The sequence below is a fragment of the Chiloscyllium punctatum genome, chromosome 49 (assembly GCF_047496795.1).
Source record: "Chiloscyllium punctatum isolate Juve2018m chromosome 49, sChiPun1.3, whole genome shotgun sequence".
NCBI lineage: Eukaryota > Metazoa > Chordata > Chondrichthyes > Orectolobiformes > Hemiscylliidae > Chiloscyllium > Chiloscyllium punctatum.
Genome location: NC_092787.1, coordinates 8,603,830 through 8,631,765, shown reverse-complemented (window position 1 = coordinate 8,631,765; position 27,936 = coordinate 8,603,830). Strand labels below are relative to the sequence as shown.

The following is a 27,936-nucleotide window of genomic DNA, read 5'->3' as shown; positions in this document are numbered from 1 at the left end:
GCTGAGATTCCTGCAGACAGCTGTGGTCTATTTAATTTTCTGTGCTTTTATCCCAGTCTCTCGCTTCACACTTTCAACTATAAAACTGGCAGGTAGGGTTGTCACCAATGAAGTCAACTTTTGTGGCTTGACTGCACCTTGTTCTTTCATGCATGCTTGTATCTTCATTTCCATAAGTACTTTCATTTCTGTGATATTTACTGTGGTTAATTTATTTCTTCCTGTTGCTAACTTCTGACTCTACCATGGGCAGTCTTTCACACCATCTTTAGCTTCTGAGTTGAACTTCCCGTTTAGCAAATGTGTCCAAGTACTACAGACCCAGGCTCCAATTCCATGTGATTTGATGTCGCTATAATATGATAGTCACTAAGCATGTATGAAAACACTAACCAGAGAAATGTACAAGTTCCTTTACTTCAAAGCACACGCTTTGGTTTATTGTGTTTCAGTATGACTAGCTGTAAATTTAAACTAAACATAGTATTCTCTGCCTACCATTAGTGTCCTAACATGTTATGAATTTAATTTTAATAACATTGTTCAAGTTAGTAGCAATATTTATAATTAACAGTATCGATACTTTGAAAGCCTAAAGCAGTGAACAGTTCCTGAGCTGGTAGTTTGCAGAATTGCTTATTCTGTCAGCAGTATAAACGAGAGAAGTGCTGACGACGAGAGCATTAAAGGAAGGTGGCTACCATCAGACTGACAAACTAAACTTTTCTATTATCAGCATCATGAACGTAGATAATAATGGTGCTTTGTGTTTCTTTTCCTGAATAGTAATTCTCTAGTAATTTAGGATGAAATGGAAAAGCCAAAAATTTTGATGTTTGCTAAACTGTTGTATATTTGTACGTGACTCTGCTCTGTGTTCCCACTTTGTAGATGAGTTTTGTTTTCTGAACTACCTGAGTGATTAAAGAAGACAACTTTCTGAATTAAGGAAACCCTGTATAGGTCAATAGTTAAAAGGGCTGATTGAAGCTTGGTTTTAAGAAGGTCTTGAGAAAAAAAAAACGAAGTGGAGACTTGAGACGAGTTTAGGAAGGGGAGTCCAGAGCTGTTTGCCTGAATGGCAGAAGACTTGGCTTCCTACAATAGTCAGATGATGATGCATAAAAGGCGAGAAGGTGATAATGTTGGAAAGGTGACAGAGGAAGGAGATGTGAGGTAGTGAAGGGATATAAACATGAGTAATTATGGAAAAAGATTGAGCCAATTATGGCTTTGAAAACTAATGCAGCAAGTATCGATGGAACAGAGGAATACTATGACTTAAAGTATAGTGTAGAGAGTAGGATGGAGCTAAGAACAGGAAGCATAAGAAAAATTGCCTAGATTTTATGGTCAGCATTGAATGAATGGTGCTAACCATTCATTACATTTACATTTGCCTACAGACTACCTCTTGGACTTTTCAGTGGAACCTGCAACCTTTAGAATTTTACAATATGTCAGAGTTTAATGTTAGGCTGTTTTGTGTTGTAATGTTAACAGGGCCTGTAATCTCATTTAATGTTTAGAATTTATTTTACCACTATTACCCACTAGCCTAATTAAATTGAGACACCAACCCAATTGGCAGCATTTTGGAGTAGCCTCCTCTTTCCCATCTTTTAACCTCCGACTTCCAGCCTCCCCCTATTCCCAACCTTTTGAAATGCCATCTCTGCTTGTCCCTTACTCTCCAACATGCAAAACCACCTGCCCCCCCCCCACCGAATCTGGCCTTCTGATTTGCAGCTTCTGCTTGCCTCTGACCTTCAATATATGGCCTTCACCATCTTCAACTTTCCCACTCAGTGCTTCTCTCTCCTGAACCTGCATTTCTGTTGAAGATCTGGATCTGATTGAAAGCTGAGAATCCAGAGTTGTGAAAGTACTGGTCCCATTGCACAAGTACTGTGCTGGGCCAGTAATAATCCATGCTTCTTTAAAATGTTCCCTTGTTATTGTGTTAGAGTAGTTTCAATAACTTTTTGAAGACTGCTCTTTCTAAAATACTCTACAGTAATGTTATAATTAAATTAGTTATGCAAATGCTCTCTTATACTTCATCTTAGACTGCACACTTGTGTGGTGACCTCCTTCTATGGCATTACAACTCTTTCTGGAACTTAGTCCATCATACTCCATTATACTACAGCCACCTTTATCCCTGGAACCCTTCTTGTGAGTAAGTGTTCTGGAGACAAGTGATGAAGGGTTGGAGGACCAGTTGGTCAGGCATTTTAAAAAGTCCTAGATTATAGAAGCTTCAGTTACATACCTTGTGCCACCAGCACCTGTGGTTACACAGCTTTGGATCAGATCTGGGTCTTGATTTGGAAAGCAGGTTTAGGGCAGGGATACAGGGAGTGGTGGGGACAGGGAGAGACCAGAAGTCAGAAAAACTGGGATGGAGAGAAGCTGCAAGTCGAAGTCAGGAATGACAGAAACTGAACTTGGAAGGCTGTGGAGAGGCTGTAAGTCAGAGGATTAAAAAAGTGGAGAGGCCACCAGGCAGAGGATCAGCAAGTGGGATAGTCTAGGATGAGGAAAGGCTGCAAGTTAGTTTTGGTTGGGGGCCACCGTAAGTCAGAGGCAGACAGAAAACAAATCAGAGGGGACTGATAGAGGCAGCAAATTGGAAAACTGGGGACAGTAACAGGCAGCAAACCAGCTATCCAGAGGCTGTCAGATGGCCTGGATCAGTCAGAGACTGCAAGTTGGAGAGTCAGAAGGGGAATGGTCTACAACAATCAGAAGGATGAGGGAAAAGGGTCTTGGTTCAACAGCTGGTGTTACAGGACTGTACGTGAACCTTTGTCTTAATATTTTATTGAATGCTTATTCAGTTCTGAAACTATTAACTTTTCAATATAAAATATTTCATCTTGCAGATTATAATGTGGTATTTTTTATTCCTGACAAGGAATATCTTGCATAACCTAGTCACAAAATGACTTGTAGTGCAAAATCTGGACAAATGGTTTTAAGGATTTTATGGCAGCTCCAGATGTTCCAAATTGTTTCACTATCAATGAATTACTCTTAAACTGTGTGTTAGAGAAGGTGGTAGCTGATATGCACACAGGTCCTGCTAATGGTAATCACAGAAGCATAATGCCCCAGAAGGAGGTCATCTGGCCCCTGATGCTTGTGCTGGCTTGCTAAATGAGCTTCATTACTTTGTGCTAATTTCCTGCTTTTACCCTTGCACATTATCCAAATAATCATTCTGAACCTTCTTAAGTGCCTTAGTTGATACTGCGTACAGGCAATGCATTCCATTCCCTAACTACTCTGAGTGAAAACTTTTTTTTTTTGCTTCACTCTTGTTTCTTTTGTCAATCATTTTACATCTACCTTTTGCTCTAGTTCTTTTACAAGTGGGATCGGTTTCTCCCCATCTACTCTAGCCAGACTGCTTTTGATTTTGAAAACTTCTATCAGATCTCCCTCTAGCCACCTTCTATCCAAGGAGAACAGTCCCAGCTTCTTCAATCTATCCTCATAACTGCACTTTCTCATCCCAGGAATCATTCTTAAACTGCTTTTGCACTGTTTCCAATGAATACGCATCCTTCCTATAATATGGCACCCCAGAGCTGTACCGTGTTCACAGCAATGAGATAAATGAAATACTCCTTTTATGTTATTAATTGAAAAATAAATATTGGCTAGGGCACAGGATGAATTCCTATGCTTTGCCTTGAATAGTACCATTGAATATACTTTAGTTACTCCTGAGGGTTTAACATCTAATCCATAGTCAGCACCCCCTGTTATATACTCATGTGCTGAGTTATGTATTTGGAGGAGAGTTGGTGTAATGACCATCTGACTACGGATAGATTTTCACCCAGTAGCACTTGTCCATTTTAAGAGCCAGAATTAATTTAAATTCTTTCTGTTGGTTGTAGGACAATAATAGCCTTTGAGGCTAGCCACTTTTCTGAATAAAAGTAGGTTTGTATTTGATAAACCGATCTCCAGAGCTGGAGTAACAAGGGTGATTTTTTTAGACATGAGAGCAGTATTTTGTGGCCTCACAAAACCTACACTAACTTATCTGTTTGCTCCACTTTGGCAGGGCAATAACCAATATAAGACTAGGAAAAGCCTTTTGCATCATTCTGACTCAAGTTTGGTAAATAACAGACTGTGTCATAGGGATCTGATTTACATTTTAAATGGATCTATAGCACAACTGAGGTGGGACCTCTGATTTCCCAGCTGCAGATCCAAAGGAACATTGCAGGTGTGATGAGACCAGAGAAATGTATCATTCCCCACTGTTTTCATGTTATTATCATGCCTTTCCACCAGATGAATGATCTTAAAATCTGTCCACAGTTCTTCCACAATATCAAGGCCATCGACTGTATAAGATGTTTTGCATACACTGATGTCACAACATTAAAGCTGCTCATTGTATCTCAGTCATATTGGACTTATGCAGACAAGAACAAAGTCAAAGAAATAAAAATGAAACCAAAAAAGTGCTGGAGAGACTCTGCAGTCTGTCAAGCATCCAGGTGAAGAGAAACCGTTAATGTTACAAGTCCAACATGACTTTTCTTTGGAATGTTCTGGTGAGGTCAATCTTTTTAGAACTGGAGGAAATCCAAGTTAAGAGGGGGCAAATCCAAAAGGAAATATTGACAAAAGGATGAAAACTTTAAATTGGACATAATGAAGGACTGGGAACTAGCGTACTTCAACTAAGACAGAAGTATAAACTCCTTGTTTATAGAAGAGCGGTATTTCCCGTTAGTAAGGAGAAAGTGTTAAGTTTCCAGATGCTTATACTATTAAAAGAAATCTCATCAGTAGTTCTTGTGAAGTTGTTATTTTATTGCTCCAGAATTGTGCTGATGCGTAGGAATATGTTGTAGTCTCATCCAACTCTGATCAGATGTTTTACAATGCTTGTGTGGTCTCAGAACATTATAAATTCAAAACATATTGTATAGCCACAGACTCCTGATGGTGAAATACATTAGGAATTAAAACATAGCTATGGCACACAAATACTAAACCTGAAGGAGCTGAGAAAACACTTGCTAGCCTCTGAAGGTACCGAAGATCTGCTCTCTCCATATTTCATCACCTCTTAGTTTTTCTGTACAATCTATGAACAGCACCTCCCATTACAGTTTGCTGTGTTCCATAAGAAGGGATGCACAGCATCTTAATGTATAATCTACACTTGAGTGTACCCATATTTTACCATGGCTTACTGCTATCATCACCTAGTTGGCATTGACTCATTAGTATGGCAAGCTACAACACCAAATCCACTTTAAGAACACAAGCTATCTGCATATTGCACATAAGATCACAGAATGATTTTAGCACAGAAAGAGGTCACTAGATCTGTTATATCTATGTCAGCGTTCTATTAGATCAGTTCACCTAGTTTCACTTCCCTGTAGCTCCTGTATTTGTTTATCCAAATAATTATCCTGTTCTCTTTTTGAGGTCACAATTGAATCTGCCTTCACCAGACTTCCAGACAATCCATTCCAGCTCATAAAGACAATGCGTTAAAATCTTTTGCTTATATCATTGTTATTTCCTTTTGCCAGTCAACTTAAATCAATGTCTCCTGGTCTTAATCTTTCCATAAATGAGAGAGGTTTCTCTCTATATGCTCTGAAGGTTTTCAGTACCTTTACCAAATTTGCTTGCAACCTTCTACTTCAATGATCACAGCTCTAGTTCTAATATGTCATGTAACAAAAGTTCCTCATTCCTGGAACCAATCTAATTTACTCTTTTTTTTTTCCAATGCTTCACATTATTCCTAAAATATAGGATACTGGATATAGTACCACAACTGGACGCAGCACTCTGAAGCTGAATATAGTTTATACGGTTTATCATAATCTCCTTGCTTGTACTTTGTTTTGGCCTACTCCAAAACTTCCAGTGGTTTGTACACACAAACCCCCCACCCCATCCTAGTGTCATTTTGCTCCCATAGCCCTATGCAAATTGTGCTTTTTGTATCATATTTTATTGTTTATCCTACCAAAATAAATTTGTGTTCTCTGCATTAATTTTCATCTGCCACCTGGTCACCAATTCCTTCAGCCTGCCTGTCGTCTTCTGAAGTTTAATATGGTCTCCCTCACTGTTCACAATGGTTGCAAATTTCCTGTTATCCACAATTTTGAAACTTTAGCCTGTATACCCAAGTCTATCGTGGTCATGAGTTGGAGATGCCGGTGTTGGACTAGGATGTACAACGTTAAAAATCACACACCACCTGGTTATAGTCCAACAGGTTTAATTGGAAGCACTAGCTTTCGGAGCGCCACTCCTTCATCAAGTGGCAGTTCCTTCATCAGATGTTGTCCCAGTAAGTTGATGACACATTTCTCAATTAAAGATATGACCTCTTCTAATTGTTTGAAGAATGTATGTGCAAGATGCCTTTGTGTGCAGGGTTGTGGTTCCTTTTGTCTACCACACTTGCTGAGAAGAAATGGTCCCAAATTATTGGGTTGGTTATGATCTGTGTGCTTGAGTTCATGTTGTTCAAAAGACTGGAAAAGAGAGTAAAGATCTGTAATATTGAGTTTCAGCACATTTTTGTACATCGCATTTGCTGGTCTGCACAGAAGTCATTGCTTGAAGTAGATGAAAGCTCCATAATATTAGAATGACATAAATGTGACAACATTATACCATCTGCATCTTTTTCTGCAGGCCTTTGTTGCTTTCTAGCATGTGTGACATTTGAGAGGGTGCAGTCCAGGTTTGTGGATTTGATGTCATTAGGGTAAAAACCAACATGATTGTTATTTAATGAATGTCCCTAATCCTGGACCCTGTTATTTTGCCCATTGATTTTCAGTGATCAAAGCAATCAATAAGAATTGCATTATTTAAACCATTTTGGTTATCTTCATATCTTTATCTTTATATCTTAATTCATGGATGGTGTACCCCAAGGCCCTTATGGTCAAAGTTTTAAGGATTAATGGAAAAATAGAGTCCACTATAATAACTTGTATTGAAAGATGTTCAGAAAAAAAAATCACTGTTCAATTCTGGGGTGAGGGTACATCTTATGAGGAAATATTGATTGTGCCTCTCACCTTCGATAAGAATGAGAAGAGATCGTTATTGAAGCACTTAAGAAGCTGGTGTGGGCCAGGGTGGAACTTGTTGAGAGGCCATTCTGGAATAAGGGATCTTCTATTCTTGATGGTGATTAGGGGAATTTCTCTGAATCGGTTAGTCTGAATCGGAAATTCATTATATGAGAGATCAGTGAAAACTGGATCATTGATAATATTCAAGGCTGTGATTGGCAGATTTTTTTAATTATATGCAGACTCCGGTTATTTGCTTTTGGTGTGATGGTGCAAACAGAAAAGCAGAGTTGAGGCAAGATCTAATCGGCCATAATCATCTTGAATTTTGTTCTTCTATTGACTGTTTAAAAGCTAGACCAGAGATCTGAAAACCTACTTTTTTAATCTTGTAAACAACTATGATCGACCAAAATTGCCAGCTGCTTTTCTTTTGCTTTTGTCACTTCCATCAGACCCTGTGTTTTTGGGCTGCATTTCACTCCTAACCGTCTCCTCCAACCAAAGTCTAAATTTTTGACAATGGATTTACTGATTTATTTTTCAGCATGAGATTGTATGGCATATTTGCTGCGAGGCAGACCTGATCACTTGCTCCTCTTTCTGTTTCCTCTCCTATACCTTGGGAAAGAATAAAACTGCTACACACATCTAATCATTAAGACTTGATGGCATCTGGTATTAGCCTACTATGCTGATATGGCTATGCTGTTCACTAAATATTTTGCTGTCAATGCATGACTCGGCAGGATAGAGACTAAAAGGTTAACTGCTGTTAATTCCCGAATAGAGCTGCAAGCAAGTCCCTCGCTTCCTCACTGGTTTATCTTCCTTCTAAAAAATTAGCTGTGTGCATTGAGCAGTTGATGGGATATGACAAACACTGATACTTGAGTATTATAGTGGTATTCTTTACGTCCCTAAATTCCCTTCCCTTTTCACCTCCATGTAGGCCTTAAAATCCATCTCTGATCAGCTTTTAGCCAACCTTCCAATATTTCTTCTTTTGGCTCAGCATTGTTTTTTTTTGATTGTAAGTTTGCTTGCTGAGTTGGTAAATTTGTTCTCAGACATTTCTTCACCATGCTAGGTAACATCATCAATGAGCCTCCGGCGAAGCGTTGGTGTTCTGTCCCACCTTCTATTTATCTGTCTTGGGTTTGAGCGTATGGTGCTAGAAAAACACAGGAGGTCAGACAGCACCTGAGGAGCAAGAGAATCAACGTTTTGGGCATAGGCCCTTCATCAGGAATTCAACAGTCAATTTTCCTGCTCCTCAGACACTGCCTGACGTCCTGTTTTTTTTTCCAGCACCACACTCTCAACTGATACTCGAGTATCTGCAGTCCTCATTTTCTCCTGGTTGATTTATCTGATTTGGTCTGTTGTGATAGCTGTTCTGGTGCTTTTTCTGAGAGATTGTTAAATGGGGTCCAAATTGATATGTTTGTGAATGGGGTTCTGGTTTGAATGCCAGGCCTCTAGGAATTCCTGTGCCTGTTTTTGTTTAGCCCATCCCAGGATGGGTGTATTCTCCCAGTCAAACTGGTATCCCTCTTCAGCTGTGTGTATGGATACTGGTGATAATTGGTCATGTCTTTTGGTGGCTAGTTGGTGCTCATGTATCCTGGTGGCTACTTTCCTGCCCTTCTGTCCAATATAATGTTTGCTGCAGTCCTTGCAGGGTATAATGTGTATGATGTTCTTTCTGCTGGTTGTTGGTTCAATGTCCTTTAAATTCATCAGGAGCTGTTTCAGTGTGGTGTTAGGTTTGTGGACTACCATGATGCCCATGGTCAGAATAGTCTTGTTGTCATCTCTGAGATGTCTTTGATGTATGGCAGGATGGCTAGAGTCTCTGTATGTGTTGTTGTCTTGCTTAGATAACTTGTATAGGAATCGGCGGACTGCGCTTATTGGGTTTCCGTTATTCCTTAACACGTTGTACAAGTGTTTTTTCTTAGCTTCTCTTGGTTCCTGGGTGCTGCAGTCTGTTGTGGCTCATTTAAATAATGTCCTGTTGCAGCTCCATTTGTGGGCGTTGGGATGATTGCTCCAGTAATTGAGTATCTGGTCAGTGTGTGTGGCTTTCCAGTAAACGCTGATCTGCAGCTCTCGACTGGCTTTTCATTCTACTGTGACGTCTAGGAAGGGGAGGCTATTATTCTCTTCCTCTTTGGTGAACTTTCTACCAGTTAGGATGTTTGTGTTGGTGGGTTCCTTCTAATTGTTGCACTTCGTGATGACAAAGGTGTCATCCACATAACGAACCAAAACTTGGCCTGGATCCTGGGAAGGAGTGTTCATTCTCACCTCTGCATAACTGCTTCTGCTAAGAGTCCTTGCGCGCTCTTGCTCCCCCACACTCACTCCACCACCACCCTCTGTCTTCTACCTTTTTGAGCTAGTTCTGTATCCAAACGGCTCGTTCTCCCTGCATTCCATGAGATCTAATCTTGCTAATCAGTCTCCCATGGGGAACCTTGTCGAACGCCTTACTGAAGTCCATATAGATCACGTCTACTACTCTGCCCTCATCAATCCTCTTTGTTACTTCCTCAAAAAAGCTCAATCAAGTTTGTGAGACATGATTTCCCATGCACAAAGCCATGTTGACTAATCCTAATCTGTCCTTGCCTTTCCAAACACATTTTTAAATGCCTTTCTTAAAACAAAAGGATAAAATAACTTAATGCCACAGCCTCATCAGTTTGTTTTATCAGAATGCAACACTTTGCGTTTTCCAAAATAAACTCCATCTGCCACTCTTCCGCCCATTGACCCAAATGATCAAGATCTCTTCACTGAAGAACCTCCTTCACTGTCCACTATACCACCAATTCTGGTAGCATCCTCAAACTTAATAACCACATCTCCTAAATTCTCAGCCAAATCGTTCATGTAAGTAATAAATAAAAGTGGACCCAGTACCTGTCTCTGTGGAATGCCATTGATCACAGGCTTTCAGTCCAAAAAACAACCTTCAACCACCACCCTCTGTCTCCTACCGCCAAACCAATTTTGTATCCAATTGGCAAGCTCTCCCTGAATCCCATGTGATGTATCTTTACTAATCAGTCTACCATACAATATTAAGAAATTTTAAGAATTCTGTTGAGGCTGTTGCATTAATAAAAGTTGTTATTAATAACAGCAATTGTAAGAAGCGTTAAAAGCCAGACCTGCATCATACAGATGCTATATGTGGGAGGGTTTGCCACAGCATTGTAGAATTAAGATTCCTACTGAAATTTGGTATCTGGAAGTGTGTGATGTTGGTTAATAAGTGACCATGGCCAAATGTTGCTGTGGGCAATGACAGAACTCGAAATAGGTAGTAAAACAATGAAGAAACTGATGGAGGAATAGTTCATGCTGCGTCATATTAACATGCAGTCACAGAATGGTCTCCAACCTACCACTCACGGTGACCATGTTTGACATTTTGAGGTCCACCTGATTACCAACTACATAACTGTGTTCCCTAACTGCCCTTTTGACTGACTTGTTGGTTGTTGAGGAAGGGATGGAAGGGAAATATACTAAATGTTCCAGTATGCTTGGAATTTTCAGCTATTTCTTTTAATTTTAACAAGCAGACTAAAATAGCTGCTGCAAGTCATGTGGATTTTGACACTGAGTGTCTGATATTCCTGAGTTTCAAGCAAATATCTAAGTATAGCATGGACATTGACAACCATCCAGTGAATTCACACATCCCTTAGATTGTAAAAGTGTGTGGTTCTTTGCTTGCTTGCTGTTTTCCAGGGGTTTTTGATGAATCATATGGGTTGAACAAAAGGGTGTCAGTGATCAGTGTTATGCAGGAATACTCAGAGCAAGTTGATAAATGTTTGACATAAATCTGTCGTTGTTGCTTAGAAGATGGAGAAGCACAAAGTCTAAGATTGCAATCATCATAATGGACATTAACAACCTTCTTCATTGTTAAAGTGGTTTACTGGCTTGGCCTTAGAGTTTTTTTTAAAAAGTCAGTCATATTCTCCTTGTCAAAATGTAGTTTTTTCACACAGGTTTCCATGTGTATGTCACCTGCATGTATGATGACCTTGGCATTGTATAATTTAGTGTTAGGATTATTATCTGTTTAAACACCTAAAAAGCCAATGTATCAATCGTGCATTCCTCAACTCTCTTTTCTCCCCCAAAAGATGGGGAAATCGTCAAAGAGGGAGTGATGAATTGAAATAAGTTAAAAATCACACAGCACCAGGTTATAGTCCATCAGGTTTATTTGGCAGATTCCAAATAAACCTGTTGGACTGTAATCCCTTGGTGTTGAGAGTTTTAACTTTGTCTATCCCCGTCCAACACCGGCTCCTCCACATCCTGAGTTGAAATAGGGAGCCTCAGGTGGCAGTAATCCCCAGTATTGTTGTGGAGCCAGAAGGAAAATCCCTATTCTTCCTTCCTCCAGATGAAGCACAAAAAGAAAAAAAACATTGTTGATAGCAACCACTTCAAACTCCAGAAGAATCTGGAATGACTGCCAAATTATGGAGCAAGGTGGTGAAATTGTCATTGGGCCCCTCGTTTGCATCTGAACGTTTCAAACTATGTACTTAGGCACCTTTTTAAGGAACTCTGGTCAAAACAATATAGTGTCATTAGAGCTTAGTGTCATGAAATTAAAGATTTTTATTGCTGTGTGTACAGAAAGAGGGTATGATGAAGTTCATTTTTTGTAAGGCATCTCAATCATATTATGCATTATGAAGTCAGTAGCTATTGTTTACACATTTTAAGTTTAACACAAATAAGTACCATAACTTTTAATGCTATATACACTTTTGGGTTGCATTATCACATGGAATATGTTGCTGAACAAGCCTTTGTGCCCAGTCATACAGAGAATTGGTGCCATCTAAAATTGTGGTAAAAGAAAATCTGTGTCCCCCATACTTTATTTTTAAAAAAATAGCATTTGTGAGAAATTATTTAAATTTTACAAATATTTAGTTTTTCAAATGTTAGTTGAAATATTGAAAAGTTTGTTCTAATATCCATTTCATTTTTAAATACTTAAATACAACTATTAACTTTTAAAATAACTAAGTTTAATCTCAATTGGTTATTTGGGAAATGGGTTCTCATTCTTGCATCTCTTGCTTACTGGGCCATTTCAGTTTTGGAACCCACTGACCACGCAAACATAGGGTCATTTACAAATGTATTTGCTATTGGATCAAGATTTTTGATTAGAATAAATTGAGAAGTCTTGCCAGAATTGAAAAGATTAGTGACACAGAATGCAACATTTCTACTTTAATGCGATTCTGATTTTCAGGGTATGATATGAAATTCCAAATCTGTTTTATTAAATATTTGAACTCTTTGATCAGAAAGGGAATCCTTCATCTTTAGGTGTTGAATAATTGATTTTGTATCAAACCCATATGTTCACATCTGCAGAAAGACAAACTTTTGTTACTTCTCATATTAATTATGTAAATTATATTCCTGAAAAATGCTACTTGTCATTTTTTTTCCAGAATATTTGGATTGCAAATGGTTAAGTGGTTGAAATATCAATATTTTTAATAACTTCATAATTTTCTTTTGTTAAAAGTTGAGATTTTAAGGCACATTGTGAGGGATGATGCAAGAAAGCTTGATAGTTTCATCACTGTCATGTGGGGCAAGTAGATGTTTGCTGCTCTCCTGCATGTGTCAAAAGGAATTTAGCAGAATAGCTTCCTCTAAGTAATTATTACATTCCTTTTAATGGTTAGCTCAGAGAAACATTGACAGAAGTTGGGCTGTTTTATTTGTCTCCTGTCCAATTTGTGTGACGAGTGGGTAAAGGGAATGCTATGCACAAATGTACACTCAAATGAAAATTAAAACCAGTCTTACAAATGCATTGCTAAGATGATATATACTTTGTTTTTCAGCAATCAGGGAGGATGGAATGCCAGGAGGTAGAAATAAAAGTATTGGTCCTGTTCAGGTATGTATTTTGTCAATCATGGAAATTAAGTTCATATATAGTAATAGTATAATTTAAGTATTCTATTGTGAATTGAACAAAATGTGTTTCTATAAACTATTTTCTGAATATAATGTAAATTAACAGTAATCAATTTTGAAATAACATATGCTTTAATTTGGGTTTTTTGAAAAGATTTGTAACTTGGATGAGGTTGTTGATTTGTTCGCCAATCTGTTGTGTTTTTCTGCAAATGTTTTGTCACCTCATAGGTGACATCGTCAGTGCACCTTTGGTGATATGTCCCGCCTGGTATTTATGGTCCGTTTTCTGGTACTTTTAGTTCTGTATCTGAGTAGTTTGTATATGGGGTCCAGTTCAATATGTTTATTGATTTAGAGTTTTGATTGGAGTGCCAGGATTCAAGGAATCCTCTCGCATGTCACTGTTTTGCCTGTGCTGGGATGGTTACATTGTCCCAGTTGAATTTGTGTCCTTCATTGTATGGGTGGAAATGAGAGAGTATTGGTCATGTGTGCTAGTGGCAAACTGATGTTTGTGCACTCATATAATCTGTTTTCTTCCTGTTGGTCCTTTGTAATATTTTTCACTGTCCTTGCAAGGTATCTTGTAGATTACGTTCATCCTCTTGGATGTGGGTGTTGGGTTTTTAACTTTTGTGAGGAACTGGTAAAAGGTGTTTACTGGTTTGTGGGCCACTCTGATTCCTAGGGGTCAGAGTAGTCAGGTAGTCATTTCTGATATGTCCTTGATGTCTGGTATGGTCATTACCGGATCTGGTCATGTAGTGTGTTCCAACCGGAACTCAGTCAATAAACCAATTGAATTGGACCCCATATACTGACCTTAGTGTCATCCACAAATTTACTAACCCATCCTTCTATGCCCTTATTCAGGTCATTTATAAAATGAAATACAGCAATGGTTCCAAAACACAGCCTTGCGGTATACCACTAGTAACTGAACTCCAGGATGAATATTTCCCATCAACCACCAATCTCTAACTTCTTTCAGCTAGCCAACTTTTGATCCAAATTACTAAATCCCCCTCAATCCCCTGCCTCCATATTTTGTGCAATACCTACTGTGGGGAACCTTATCAAATGCCTTACTGAAATGCATTTCCATCACATCAACGGCCTTACCCTCGGCATGGAAGGATGGGTTAGTAAATGTGCGTATGACACTAAGGTCAGTAGAGTAGTGGATAGTGACGAAGGATGTTGTAGGTTACAGAGGGACATAGATAAGCTGTAGAGCTGGGCTGAAGGTGGCAAATGAACTTTAATGCAGAAAAGTGTGAAGTGATTCATGTTGGAAGGAGTAACAGGAATGCAGTGCACTGAGCTAATGTAAGATTCTTGCTAGTGTACATGAGCAGTGAGAGTCCAGTTACATAGTGCCTTGAAAATTGCCACCCAGGTTGATAGGTTTGTTTAGAAGACATACGGTGTATTAGCTTTTATTGATAGAGGGATTGAGTTTCGGAGCCATGCTGATTGATAAAGTACCATGGATTTTTCCATGTCCACCTGAGTGGGAGGTTGATACTGGATTAACATCCTATCTAAAAGATGGCATTTCTGACAGTGTAGCATTCCCTCAGTATTGCATCAGCGTGCCAATCTAGGTCATTTGCTAATCTCTTGGAGTAGGCCTTGAATGCACAATTTTCTGATTCCTAGACAAATGTGCTATTTACTGATAAATTGTTTACATAGATGACAATCAAGGGAACCCTATTCTGGCTGTAGGAGGGTGGGAAAAGGATGAGAGCAGGAGTACAGAAACAGAATGGACTGGTGGTCAGCTTACAAGGGTTCGTACTACAACTGCAATTTTAATGACAACCATGGATATGCAGGGAAAAGTTTCAAAGTTTACAGAGGGCACGATATTTAGAAGTATAATGAAATGAGAGGAGAATGTCAATGGATTTCAGCCTGCAGGCTAGTAGAAAGGTTGCCACGTAATATTCCTTGTCTTTAAATTTCACCTGATAAATGATAAATTTTAGTGGTAAGAATGAGGAGTGGAAACTGAAGGGCACAATTCCAAAGTGGATGCAGGAACAGAGAAACCGCAGAGTGTCTGGGCATAAATTGTTGAAAGTGGAGAGCAAGTCAGAAAAGTGATCAAAATGTCCTATATACGATCCTGGGCTCTAAACTTAGGGACATTAGATTTGGAAAAGTACAGTTGCACTAAACTTTGATAATTACTCATTTAGCTTCAATGTACTAGCCACGAAACGACACGGCCAGCTATCCTTAGTAGCCACACGCGCAGATGACAGGCAACATGTGTTCGACTGGGACAACACTACTATTATAGGACAAGCCAAACAGAGAGCAACCAGGGAATTCCTAGAGGCATGGCACTCATCCACAGATTCTATCAACAAACACATCGACCTGGACCCGATATACCGACCACTGCAGCAGACAGCTGGAACTGACAACTGGAAGCGGCAGAGACAAACCACTACAAATGCCGGAGGAAAGATCACAAGGGCTTCACAGGAGGCTCCGAAGCACTGAGGATGTCACCTAGACAGGGGATGAAACGTCTGCCACAGAAATTCCCAGCTCGGCGAACAGAACCACAACAACAAGCACCCGAGCTACAAATCTTCTCGCAAACTTTGAGCCTCATTGGCCAATTCTAGACGTGACATTTTAGGAAGAACGTGTGAAACTGATTTAGAAGAATGGTTTTAGAAATGAGGTAAACTTTAGTAACATGGATAGATCGGAAAAGCTGGGATGGTTTACATTAAAGAAAGTCGAGAGTGAGCTTCGTAGAGGTATTTAAAATCATGAGGGGTCTAGGAAAGAAATAGGGAGAAAGTGGTTTTGGTGTCGGAGCAGTCAAGTCTGTTTCCATGCTGTACATCTCTATGACTGTATGACTCTATAACTAGAAGAACCAAAGGTGACTCAAGGAAAACCACAACAAAAAATTTAGAATGCATTGCATCAGAGTCTTTTGGAGGCATTTTCAATTGTGGCTTTGAAAATCGTAACATTTGAGGGCATTGTATACCATTAGTGGAGGGAAATCCTCAGTATTTAACTTTTACATTCCCACTGGATTCAGATTACCAAACACTCTCCTTTGTGCGAGCCCCAAGATAGCATTTTATCCCAGTCTATCCCAGTCCCAGCCTATTCAATTTCTCTGTATCGCTCAAACCCTCCAACCCTGGCAACATCCTTGTAAATCTTTTCTGAACCCTTTCAAGTTTCACAACGTCCTTCCTATCTGAGGGAGGCCAGAATTGCACATAATATGCCAAATGTGACCGAACCAATGTCCTGTACAGCCACAGTATAACCTGGGCAGGCTATTCTTGGTGTTTGATTATACAGGTGATTGTAGCCTTCCTGTGCTTTGCTCAACTAGTTATGTTTTAAGTGTGAAGCTAAAGTAGGTTTTAGGTTAATTGAGGAGAAAGTGAGGTCTACAGATGCTGGAGATTAGAGTTGAGAGTGTGTTGCTGGAAAAGCACAACAAGTCAGGCAGCATCCAAGGAGCAGGAGAATTGACATTTCAGGCTGGAGCCCTTCATCAGGAGCCTCGGGGGTGGAGAGATAAATGGGAGGCGGGTGGGGCTGGGGAGAAGGTAGCTAAGAGCGCAGTAGGTGGATGGAGGTTGGGATAATGGTGATAGGTCAGAGAGGAGGGTGGAGCACACAGGTGGGAAGGAAGATTGACAGGTGGGATAGGCCAGGAGGATGATGCTGAGCTGCAAGATTGGAACTGGGGTAAAGTGGGGGGAGGGGAATTGAGGAAACTGGTGAAGTCCACATTGATGCCATGGAGTTGAAGGGTCCTGAGGCCGAAGAGAAGGCATTCTTCCTCCAGGCGTTGGGTGGTGAGGGAGTGACAATGGAGGAGGCGCAGGACCTGCATGTCCTTGACAGAGTGGGAGGGGGAGTTGAAATGTTTGGCCACAGGGCGGTTGGGTTGATTGGTTAGGAGTGTCCCAGAGATGCTCTCTAAAGCGCTCTGTGAGAAGGTGTCCAGTCTCCCCTGTGTTGTTCCCATTCCGGTCTCCTCTACAGAAACAATAAATCACCTGGGTGGAAGTACAGGTGAAACTTTGGATGTGGAAGGCTCCTTTGGGGCTTTGAATGGAGGTGAAGGAGAGGTGTGGGTGCAGGTTTTGCAATTCCTTTGGTGGCAGGGGAAGGTGCTGGGAAGGGAGGGTGGGTTGTTGGGAGGTGTGGACCTGACTAGGTAGTCACGGAGGGAACGGTCTCTGTGGATAGGGGTGGGGAGGGGAGGGAAATATATCCCTGGTGGTGGGGTCCATTTGTAGGTGGTGGAAATGTCAGCGGACGATGCTGTTTATGCGGAGGCTGATGGAGTGGAAGGGGAGGTCCAGGGGGTCCTTTTTGCTGTTGGAGGGGTGGGGTTCACGGGACGTGGATGTGGTGCGTTGGAGGGCATCTTCAACCATGTGGGAGGGGAAATTTCGGTCTTTAAACAACGAGGCCATCTGGTGTGTTTTGTTTTGGAACTGGTCCTCCTGGGAGCAGATGCGGCAGAGGAATTGGGTAATTGGATAGCATTTTTGCGGGAGGTTGGGTGGGAGGAGGTGTGATCCAGGTAGCTGTGGGAGTCGGTGGGTTTGTTAGACAATGTCAGTGTTGAGTCGGTCCTCAGATGGGGAAGGGGAGGGAGGTGTCAGAATTGGTCCAGGTGAATTTGAGGTCGGGGTGGAATGTATTTGTGAAATTGAACTATTCGACCTCCTCGTGGGAGCACGAGGTGGCGCTGATGCAATCATCAATGTAGCGGAGGAAGAAATGGGGGATGGTGCCGGTGTAACTCCGGAAGATGGGCTGTTCTGCGTAACCAACAAAAAGGCAGGCATAGCTGGGGCCCATGTGGGAGCCCATGGCTACCCTTTTAGTCTGGAGGAAGTGGGACGATTGGAAGGAGAAATTGTTGAGGGTGAGGACCAGTTTAGCCAAACAAATAAGAGTGTCATTGGAAGGGTACTGGTGGGGTGGTCGGGAGAGGAAGAAACGGAGGGCTTGGAGGCCCTAATCGTGGCGGATGGAGGTGTAGAGGGACTGGATGCCCGTGGTGAAGATGAGGTGTTGGAGGCAGGGGAAACTGAAGTCTTTGGACGAGGTGGAGGGCGTGGGTGGTGTCCCCGAACGTATGTGGGGAGCTCCTGGACCTGGGGGGATAGGACAGTATCGTGGTAGGTGGAGATGAGTGAGGTGGGGCAGGAGCAGGCTGAGACGATGGGTCGGTTGGGATAGTCAGGCTTGTGGATCTTGGGTAGGAGGTAGAATTGGGTAGTGCGGGGTTCCCGAACTGAGGTTGGAAGCTGTGGGTGGGAGATCCCCTGAGGTGCTGAGGTTGTGTATGGTCTGGGAGATGATGGTTTGGTGATTGGGGGCGGGGGGGGGGGGGGGGGGGGGGGAAGAGGTGAGGTCATGGTAAAGGGGGCGGTAAAAGAAGGTGTCTTCGAGTTAACTCCTAGCTTCAGCGATGTAGGTGGTTAATTAGGTTAATTGACCGAAGGCATCAAAACCTTTTGCTATGTTTCTTGATTTGGATGCGCATGTGCTTTCCAGAAGAGTCACTGAATAAGAGTCACACAGTACAGAAGCAGGCCCTTCAGCCCAACTAGTCCATGCCGACCAAGTTTCCTGAACTGAACTTGTCCAATTTGTCTCTGTTTGGCTTATATCCCTCTAAACCTTTTTCTCTCCAAATACCCTGTCCAAGTCTTTTAAATGTTTTAATTGTACCTGCCTCTACCACTTCCTCTGGCAGCGTAGTCCATACATGCACCACCCTCTTTTGTAAAAATGTTTCATCTCCTGTTCCTTTTAAATGTTTTCCCTCTCACCTTAAAACTATGACCTTGAGTTTTGGACACCCTTACCCTGGGGAAAAGACCGTTGCTATTCACCCTTCATGATTTTATATATCTCTATAAGGTCACCCCATAGCCTCCTAGCTCCAGGGAAAACTATTCCAGTCTATCCAGCCTCTCCTTAGAAATCAAACCTTTGTCTCAGTAATATCCTTGTACATCCCTTTTTGCACCCTTTCCAGTTTGATAACATCCTTCCTATAGCAGGGCAACCAGAATTGTACGCAGTATTCCAAATGTAGCCTTACCAGTGTCTTGTAGGGTTGTAACATGATGTCCCAACTCTATGCAGAATGCTTTGACCGATGTGGGCAAGCATGCCAATGCTTCCTTCACCACCCTGTCTTCCTGTGACACTCTGATCTGGAGTCCCTGAATTTCTGATGTTCATTGCTATAGAGTCATAGAGATGTACAGCACGGAAACAGACCCTTCGGTCCAACTCATCCATGCCACCCAGATATCCCAACCCAATCTAGTCCCAGCTGCCAGCACCTGGCCCATAGCCCTCCAAACCCTTCCTATTCATTTACCCATCCAGATGCTTTTTGAATGTTACAATTGTACTGGCCTCCTCCACTTATCACATTGAATGAAGACATTCCCAATCAATGAGACTTGTTTATTTGCCCAAAACCGAGCTTGAATATAGGGACAGAGTGGAGGTTGGAAGGGGATGGGGGTGTGCAAGTTCTTTTTACATATAAACAAATGAAGATTGCTGACAGTGTTCTGCTATTAAATTTGATGAAACCAAACATGTTTACTTCCTAATTCTAAATAATTAATTAACATTGTACCTACACAAGTAAACATTTCATCTCTTAAGCTCTGAAAAATGTGTTGCTGGAAAAGCGCAGCAGGTCAGGCAGCATCCAAGGAGCAGGAGAATCGACATTTCAGGTATAAGCCCTTCTTCAGGAATGAGGAGGGTGTGCCAAGCAGGCTAAGATAAAAGGTAGGGAGGAGGGACTTGGGGGAGGGGCGTTCGAAATGCGATAGGTGGAAGGAGGTTAAGGTGAGGGTGATAGGCTGGAGAGGGGTTGGGGGCGGAGAGGTCAGGAAGAAGATTGCAGGTCAAGAAGGCAGTGCTGAGTCCAAGGGTTGGGACTGAGATAAGGTGGAGGGAGGGGAAATGAGGAAGCTGGAGAAATCTGCATTCATCCCTTGTGGTTGGGGGCTTTCTAGGCAGAAGATGAGGCGCTCTTCCTCCAGGCATCATGTTGCCATGGTCTGGTGATGGAGGAGGCCAAGGACCTGCATGTCCTTGGCGGATTGGTGGGGGGGGGGGGGTAGTTGAAGTTGGGTTGGTTGGTGCGGGTGTCCCAGAGGTGTTCTCCGAAACATTCGGCAAGTAGGCAGCCTGTCTCCCCAATGTAGAGGAGGCCACATCAGGTGCAGCGGATGCAGTAAATGATGTGTGTGGAAGAGCAGGTAAATTTGTGACGTATATGGAACGATCCCTTGGGGCCTTGGGGGGAGGTGTGGGCGCAAATTTTGCATTTCTTGCTGTTGCAGGGGAAGGTGCTGGGAGTGGAGGTTGGGTTGGTGGGGGGTGTGGACCTGACGAGGGAGTCACGGAGGGAGTGGTCTTTCTGCAACGCTGATAGGGGAGCGGAGGGAAATATATCCTTGGTGGGGTCTGTTTGGAAGTGGCGGAAATCAAGGATGATACGATGTATGTGGAGGTTGGTGGGGTGGTAGGTGAGGACCAGTGGGGTTCTGTCCTGGTGGCGATTGGAGGGGTCGGGTTCAAGGGCAAAGGAGCAGGAATTGGAGGAGATGCGGTGGAGAGCATCGTCAACCACGTCTGGGGGGGATTGCAGTCTTTGAATTGCGGGAATTGTTAGGTTTGAAATAAATGCACCATAGTCAATAAAAGTTGGCAGGTTATTTCCCTCAAGCTGTTAAGCCTTTTTGAATGACTTGCTGTGAAATTTCAGAATGATTTATGGGGTGAGTGAAGCATAAGGCCCTGTGGCAGAAGGTAGCAATTCTAAAATGTGTTTGTATAAAATGGCTAAAAAATAAGACTGGAACCATGGCAGTATTTTACTCTTTTTTTTTTTACTTCCAATATTGGATACTGAGCATGCTGTTTTATTTTAATTGATTTTTATTCTATATTTGTCCATTAACTAAATTCCAATTGAAATGTTTCATCATCTTATTACTCATAAACACCTGAAATATGTACATTGCAGAAAAAAACCTAATCTTGTTATAAGATTTACAGCTATTTTGTTTTTAAAAAAATGCAAAGTTTTTGAGCTAACTAAATGCAAGTTCACTGGTACCCCCAGATTTGCTGGAGCCCTAAGTGAGACCATTGGTTGCTGTCAAAGGTAATATCTCATATTTTTGATTGTGTGATAGATGAAGATGACGTCTTCAAATCAAGCTGTGTCCTCTACCCTGAAACCTTCTAATCTTTCTTTTCAGAAGATTAGTAGCTCAGGTTGATGATATGAATGTAAGTTTGCTCGCTGAACTGCAAGGTTTGCTTTCAGACGTTTCATCATCCTACTGGGTAACATCATCAGTGAGAGTCTCCAGAGAAGGGCTGGTGGTATGTCCCACCTCTCTATTTATAGGTCTTTGTTTCTTAAGATGGATGATGTAATTTCCAGTTCTTTTTTTTTCAAAGGAAGGTAGGTGGGGTCTAAATCGATGGAGTTTTGGTTAGAATGCCAGGCCTCGAGGAATTCTCACGTGTCTTTGTTTCATCTGTCGTCCCAGTCAAAGTGGATCATGTCCTTTAGTGACCAGTTGGTGTTCATGTACCCTGGTGGCAAGTTTCCTCCTTGTTTGTCCAATGTAGTGTTTGTTACAGTTCTTGCATGGTATTTTGTAAATGACATTAGTTTCTAACCTCTCATTGTTTTTAAAATCTTCATTCTTTACTTAAAAGTTACTGTTTAATTTTAGCTTTAAAATGGCAAAATTCAGATGTCTAGCACCCATACTTTTAATACCAGTCAAGGTGGTTCAAATCCAGAATGATGTCTGCACTTCTACTCCTTCATTTTGGTGATGTCATTAGTTGGGAAGATGTGCCAGAAACATGCCAAGTAAGCAGATGATATCAGTCATTATGTTGATGTTGCTTAGTCGTGCTATTTTCAATGTCCATGTCTCTGCTGTTTTTGTACGTTGTCCTTAATACAGGGGTACCTCAATTATCCAAATGAGGTGGACGGGCACTATTTCATTCAGCTAATTGATCAAATGCCTTTCTTCTGGAGTTTGGAGTTTTTAAAGTCTGTTCCCTGTTCGGGAGACTGCAGCAGCACACAGCACGCGAGATCCCAACCCCACCCTCCCCCATCCAACACTGCCCCTGCTCCCCAACCCAGTCCAACGCCTCTCCCCACTCCCGTCCACCCCCACCACCTCTCCGGGACAGCCAGACTGTACACCAACAACAAGGCTGCTGCTGCCACCTTTGTGGAGTACATCTCCAAATAGTGCACACACACACATAAACATACACGTTTTGACAGGTTCCACCTTTGCTGTGTACAGGATAATGTTGGTCAGATTATCTAGGGAAGGGGGTGGTTTAGGGTACACCCCTCTATAGAAATCCAGGGAAAGTGTGGGGAGAGAGAGAGGGCGGGAGGTGAGTCATTTGGAGACAGTGTCTGTTTAATCACTGTAAGCAAAAGACATGATGACTGTTGGAAGCACGTCTTTAGTGTAATGTTTCTATTGGGACCTCAAGATCTCCTTTAGATAATCTGATTTTCAGATAATTGGTATTTGGATAATCTCGGTTCCTCCTGTATGTGTTCAGTAACAGGAAGCATTCCAACCTGTCATTTAAGGCTGCATTCAGGTTAGTTGCTGATGGATTTCTACTGGCTGCTGTTGTGTTGGTGCAAGTCTTTGAGGACTTGCATGCTACTTAAACTTGTGATGTCCACAAAGTTAGTTTAACGTGCGGATTTCATGCAAGCTTTCTGCTCATACCATTTTCTCCCAGTCATTTGGACTGTAGTTTCCAGCCACCTTAGCTTGTACTATGATGGGCCGATTGAAGGATGACAAGCTGCTAGAAGTGGAGAGTTACAGAGAATATCTCTCAGCAAGAGACACCATCCATCCCAGATCTTCAGGAAGCAATTCTCTTCTTTCACCTTCAACCAGGAGGTATGTACATGATGGTACCTCTTCACTGAAGAGATACAACCTGAAATTTGTCATCTTTGCAGGCAGACTTAGTCACAAAACAAAACAAGGATTGTGTTACCAGAAGCTGTGAATATGATCCTGACCATGAACCTCATCTTGTGTCAGACTACTTCCAGGCCAGAGTAAGAGGCATGTCCAAAATGTAACAGTTCGGATAACTATTGTTGCATGAAAGATGACCACTGCATAGTACATGAGGAAAGGGGAATACATTACCATCTCTCTTTTTCTGGAGAGAAGCAGGCAAGAGGGATTCCTCATAGTAAACAGACGCCATCAAGTGCACACACATGGTTTTGCAATGCACCATATTTTAAATTTATACAGTTGCATGGAATTTCACTCCCATAATGTGCTGTTTTTGCTCCTTCACATTCAGCATATCTTGCATCTGATCCTGGCAGCGATCATGATTCCTTTATTCTAAACCATTTACATTTTTTTTCATTATTTGAGGGCACCACATCAAATCAGATGGTGGCTGCTGAGCAACAAAGACTTTGCATTGACTCACCTATGATTTTGATATGCATTCTGCACATACACATGGGCAGCGTTCACATAAGACCCCAGCTATTACACAAAATACCAATGTGAGAATCGTTTTTACTGCCTGGACTACCCTGAAGAAGCAATATTGCATTCTACACCCCACAGCTCACCAATAGGATAAACAACACACTGAGGAACCTACACAAAAACTGACAGATAACCAGGTTTAACCAACAAAGAATGAAACCTGAAAGCAACAACACCCCCAGATTCTATGGACTGCCTAAAGTGCACAAACCAGACATCCCACTCAGACCCATAGTATCACTACCAGGGACACCATCACACAAACTGGCTAAAGAACTACAGCAGAAACTGAAACACCTGATCAGCGGATCCAGACACTCTATACAATCAACACAGGAATTCTTGGACATCATCAGAAATATACATTATAGACAAGGAAGAAATCATGGTCTCATTCAATGTAACGACACTGTTCACCTCTATCGACAAAACCCTAGCCAGAGAAACAATAGCCAACCTGCTGGACATACAGAACAGACAACAGGACGTTGAACCTATCAACAAAGACTGCATACTCAAACTACTGGACCTGTGCCTCTCAACACACTTCACATTCAACAACCAAATATATGAACAAATCAACGGCACACCCATGGGCTCACCCATCTCTGGACTCATGGCAGAAGCGGTAATGCAAAGATTAGAACAACCAGTCTTACCGCAAATCCAACCCAAACTCTGGGTCAGATATGTGGATGACACCTTTGTAATCATTAAAAACACAGAAATAGAGAACACACACCAGATCATCAACGCCACACTCACAGGAATCCGATTCACTAGGGAGGAAGAAAAGGATGACCAACTCCCATTCCTAGACGTGATGGTACAGAGAACACCGAATGGAGAATTCACCACCAAGGTATACAGGAAAGCCACACACACAGACCAAGTCCTGAACTACAAAAGCAATCACCCCAACACAAAAGAAGTTGCATCAAGACACTATTCAAAAGGGCCACAACACACTGCAGTACACCAGAACTGCAAAAAGAGGAAGAAGAACACCTATCCAATGTATTCATCAAAAACTGATACCTGCGCAATTTCATCAACAGATGCCTAAGGGAAAGACAACAGAATGAGGACATGCCACAACCCAAAGGACTAGCCACACTACCATACATCAAGAGCATTTCGAACTGACAGCCAGACTACTGCGACCACTAGGACTCATAACAGCACACAAACCAACAGCCACTCTCTGACAACAACTCACCAGAACGAAGGACCCGATACCCAGCATGAGCAAAACCGATGTAGTGTACAAAATCCCATGCAAGGACTGCACAAAACACTACATAGGGCAAACAGGAAGACCGCTAACGATCACATCCATGAACACCAACTAGCCACGAAACGACACGACCAGCTATCCTTAGTAGCCACACATGCAGATGACAAGCTACATGAATGACAACACTACTATTATAGGCCAAGCCAAACAGAGAACAGCCAGGGAATTCCTAGAGGCATGGCACTCATCCACAGATTCAAGCAATCGACCTGGACCCAATATACCGGCCACTGCAGCGGACAGCTGGAACTGACAACCGGAAGCGGCAGATTCAAACCACTACAAATGCCGGAGGAAAGATCACAGAAGCGCTTCACAGGAGGCTCCCAAGCACTGAGGATGTCACCTAGACAGGGGATGAAACGTCTGTAACACAAATTCCCAGCTCGGCGAACAGAATCACAACAATGTGTCATGATTCATTCCAGTCTGCACTCTGCACAAACACAAACACACCACCAGGTGTGCAATGAAGTGCTGAGAAGAAGGAAGAGAATGTCAGGTAACTAACAGTACCTTTTATTTTTTCTAGTCCGTCTGTCTGTGATCAGCTCATTTGACTGCAGAACTAGTGAACACAAACTTAATTCCACACTGAAAGTGGTAGACTTTTACAATATAGAAAGAGGCCCTTTGGTCCCTTTGTGTCCACACTAGTCATTAAATACTCATCTACTCTGGTCCCATTAACCAGTACTTAGCCCGTGGCTTTGTATGCTTTGGTGCTTCCAGTGATCGTCTAAATGTTTAAACATTGTGATGCTTCCTGCTTCTACCAACCTTTCAGGCAGTGAGCTCCAGATATTCATCACCCAATGGGTGAAAACATTCAGCCTTCGATTCCTTCTAAACCACCTGTTCCTCACCTTAAGACTATGTCCTCTTAATATTGATCCTCCTAAAGGGAAAAGTTTCTTCCTATCTATCCTTTTTCTACCCCTCGCCACAATCAAGGTACCCAGCCCCCACTTCATCTCTTCTGCTCTAAAGGACGTAAGCCCAGCTTTTTTGTTTTTCGTCAAAGCCAAAATACTAAAGCCCAGGTAACATTCTGTTGAATCTCTCTGTACCCTTAGTGCAGTCCCATCCTTCCTGTTATATGGTGACCAGATTGTACATGATATTTTATCTGTGGCCTAACTAACATCTTGTACACCTCCATGAGATGCCTACTCTTGCAGTCAATGACTAATAAAAGCAAGTACCCCATATGCTTTCTTATCTACCTGGGCTGTGGCCATCATGGATCTGTGGGCTTACACACAAAGGTCACTATGATCTCTGTACTTCCTAGAGTCCTACCAAACATCGTGTGCTCCTTGTCTTTAGTCCTCTCAAAATGCATCACCTTACACCTTTAGAATTAAATTCAATTTACCATTTTTTTCTGACCAGTAAGTCCATCCATATCATTTTGCAGTGTAAGGTTTTTCGCTTCACTATTTGCCATACTACTAATTTTCTTGTCATCTGTGAACTAGCAGATGAGCTTTCTGCATTCATGTCTAGATAATTAGTGTACACTAATAACAGCAAGGGACCCAGCACTGAACCCTGTGGTATGCCACAGGACATAGGCTCTCGTTACAAAAACAACCTTTCACCATTTATCCTGTACCTCCTGCACAAAGCCAATTTTGGATCCAAATTGTCCTTGATCCTACAAGCTGTCAAATTCTTGACTAGTTTCCATTGACAAAAGCCTTACAGAAGTCTCTGTAGATTGCATCCACTGCACTACCCTCATCCAACCATCTAGTCACTTTCTCTAAGCATCATCTCCCACGACAAAGTCATGTTGACTATCCTTGATTAATCCTTGCCTCTCCAAGTAGAGATTACTTCACTTCCTTAGATTTTTTTAAAATAGTTTTCCTACCACTCATGTTAGAATCATAGCATGTAGTTCCTTGTTAATCTACCGCCCTTAAATAATGACTGCACATTAGCTAATCTTTAGTCCTTTGGCACCTCTTGTGTCCAGAAAATATTTGAAAATTAATCTTGAGGCCCCTGCAATCTCCTTTGCATCCCTCAGCAGTCTGGAACATATCCCATCTGATTTTTGGGGACTTATCCTATTCTAAGCCTACTAAAGTTGCTAAACTTTCCTCCCCCTCAATTATTATTTGTACAAGTATACCATTGTCGTCTTCCCTGATTTCCATACCCCTCTTTTCTCCACTGAATACTAATATAACAACGCATTTAAAATCTCTGCTATGTCTTCTGACTCCACAGTTTTCCACTGAGGTCCCTAATGGGCCCAACTCTTGCCCTGATTCTCTTCTTGCCATATGTATTTATGAGATGTCTGAATTTTCCTTCATGTTGCCCACAGGTGTTTTTTTTTCTACGTCCCCTCTTCACTTCCCCAATTTCTTTTCTTAGGTAAAGTGAAACAAAGAACTTTAAGTGCTGAACATATGAACCCAAAGCAGAAGTTGCTGGGGAAACTCCTCAGGTCTGGCAGAATCTATGGAGAGAAAGCAGAGTTAACCTTTAGAGTCTGGTGACCTTTTCTTCAGATTAGTATTTCATGGCAATACCTTTTTTAAGTCACCCCTTGCACTTTATATATTCCTATCAAGCTTCTGGTGTCCTGAGCCCTTGGTATCTCACATAAGCTTCCCTTTTTTACTCTTCTCAAACCTCTACATTCCTCTATTCAGGGAACTCTAAAATACTTGGCCCCACTCTTCATCTTTCCAGGAACCTATTGGTCTTACACTTCCATTATTTATTTTTTGAAAGATCTCCACTGTTCCAATGTAGATTTTATTGCAAGTAGCTGCCCATTTTGGCCAGAACATGCCTTATCATATTGAACCCAGCTCCTCTTCACCCCTCCCTCCAAATTCAAAATTTTATTTCTTTTCTTCTGGTCTATCTTTGATCT

General features: G+C 41.8%; 1 protein-coding gene across 7 annotated transcripts in view; it reads left to right on the top strand.

Annotated features, from left to right (window-relative positions):
- Nucleotides 1-27,936, top strand: part of LOC140469547 (nuclear receptor subfamily 6 group A member 1) — a 381,258-nt gene that overhangs the window by 296,901 nt on the left and 56,421 nt on the right. For all 7 annotated transcript variants that reach the window (XM_072566159.1, XM_072566158.1, XM_072566157.1 and 4 more), the window contains one exon: nt 13,010-13,065. In XM_072566159.1, the coding sequence (XP_072422260.1) occupies nt 13,010-13,065 (56 nt within the window). The remainder of the gene's footprint in view (nt 1-13,009; nt 13,066-27,936) is intronic.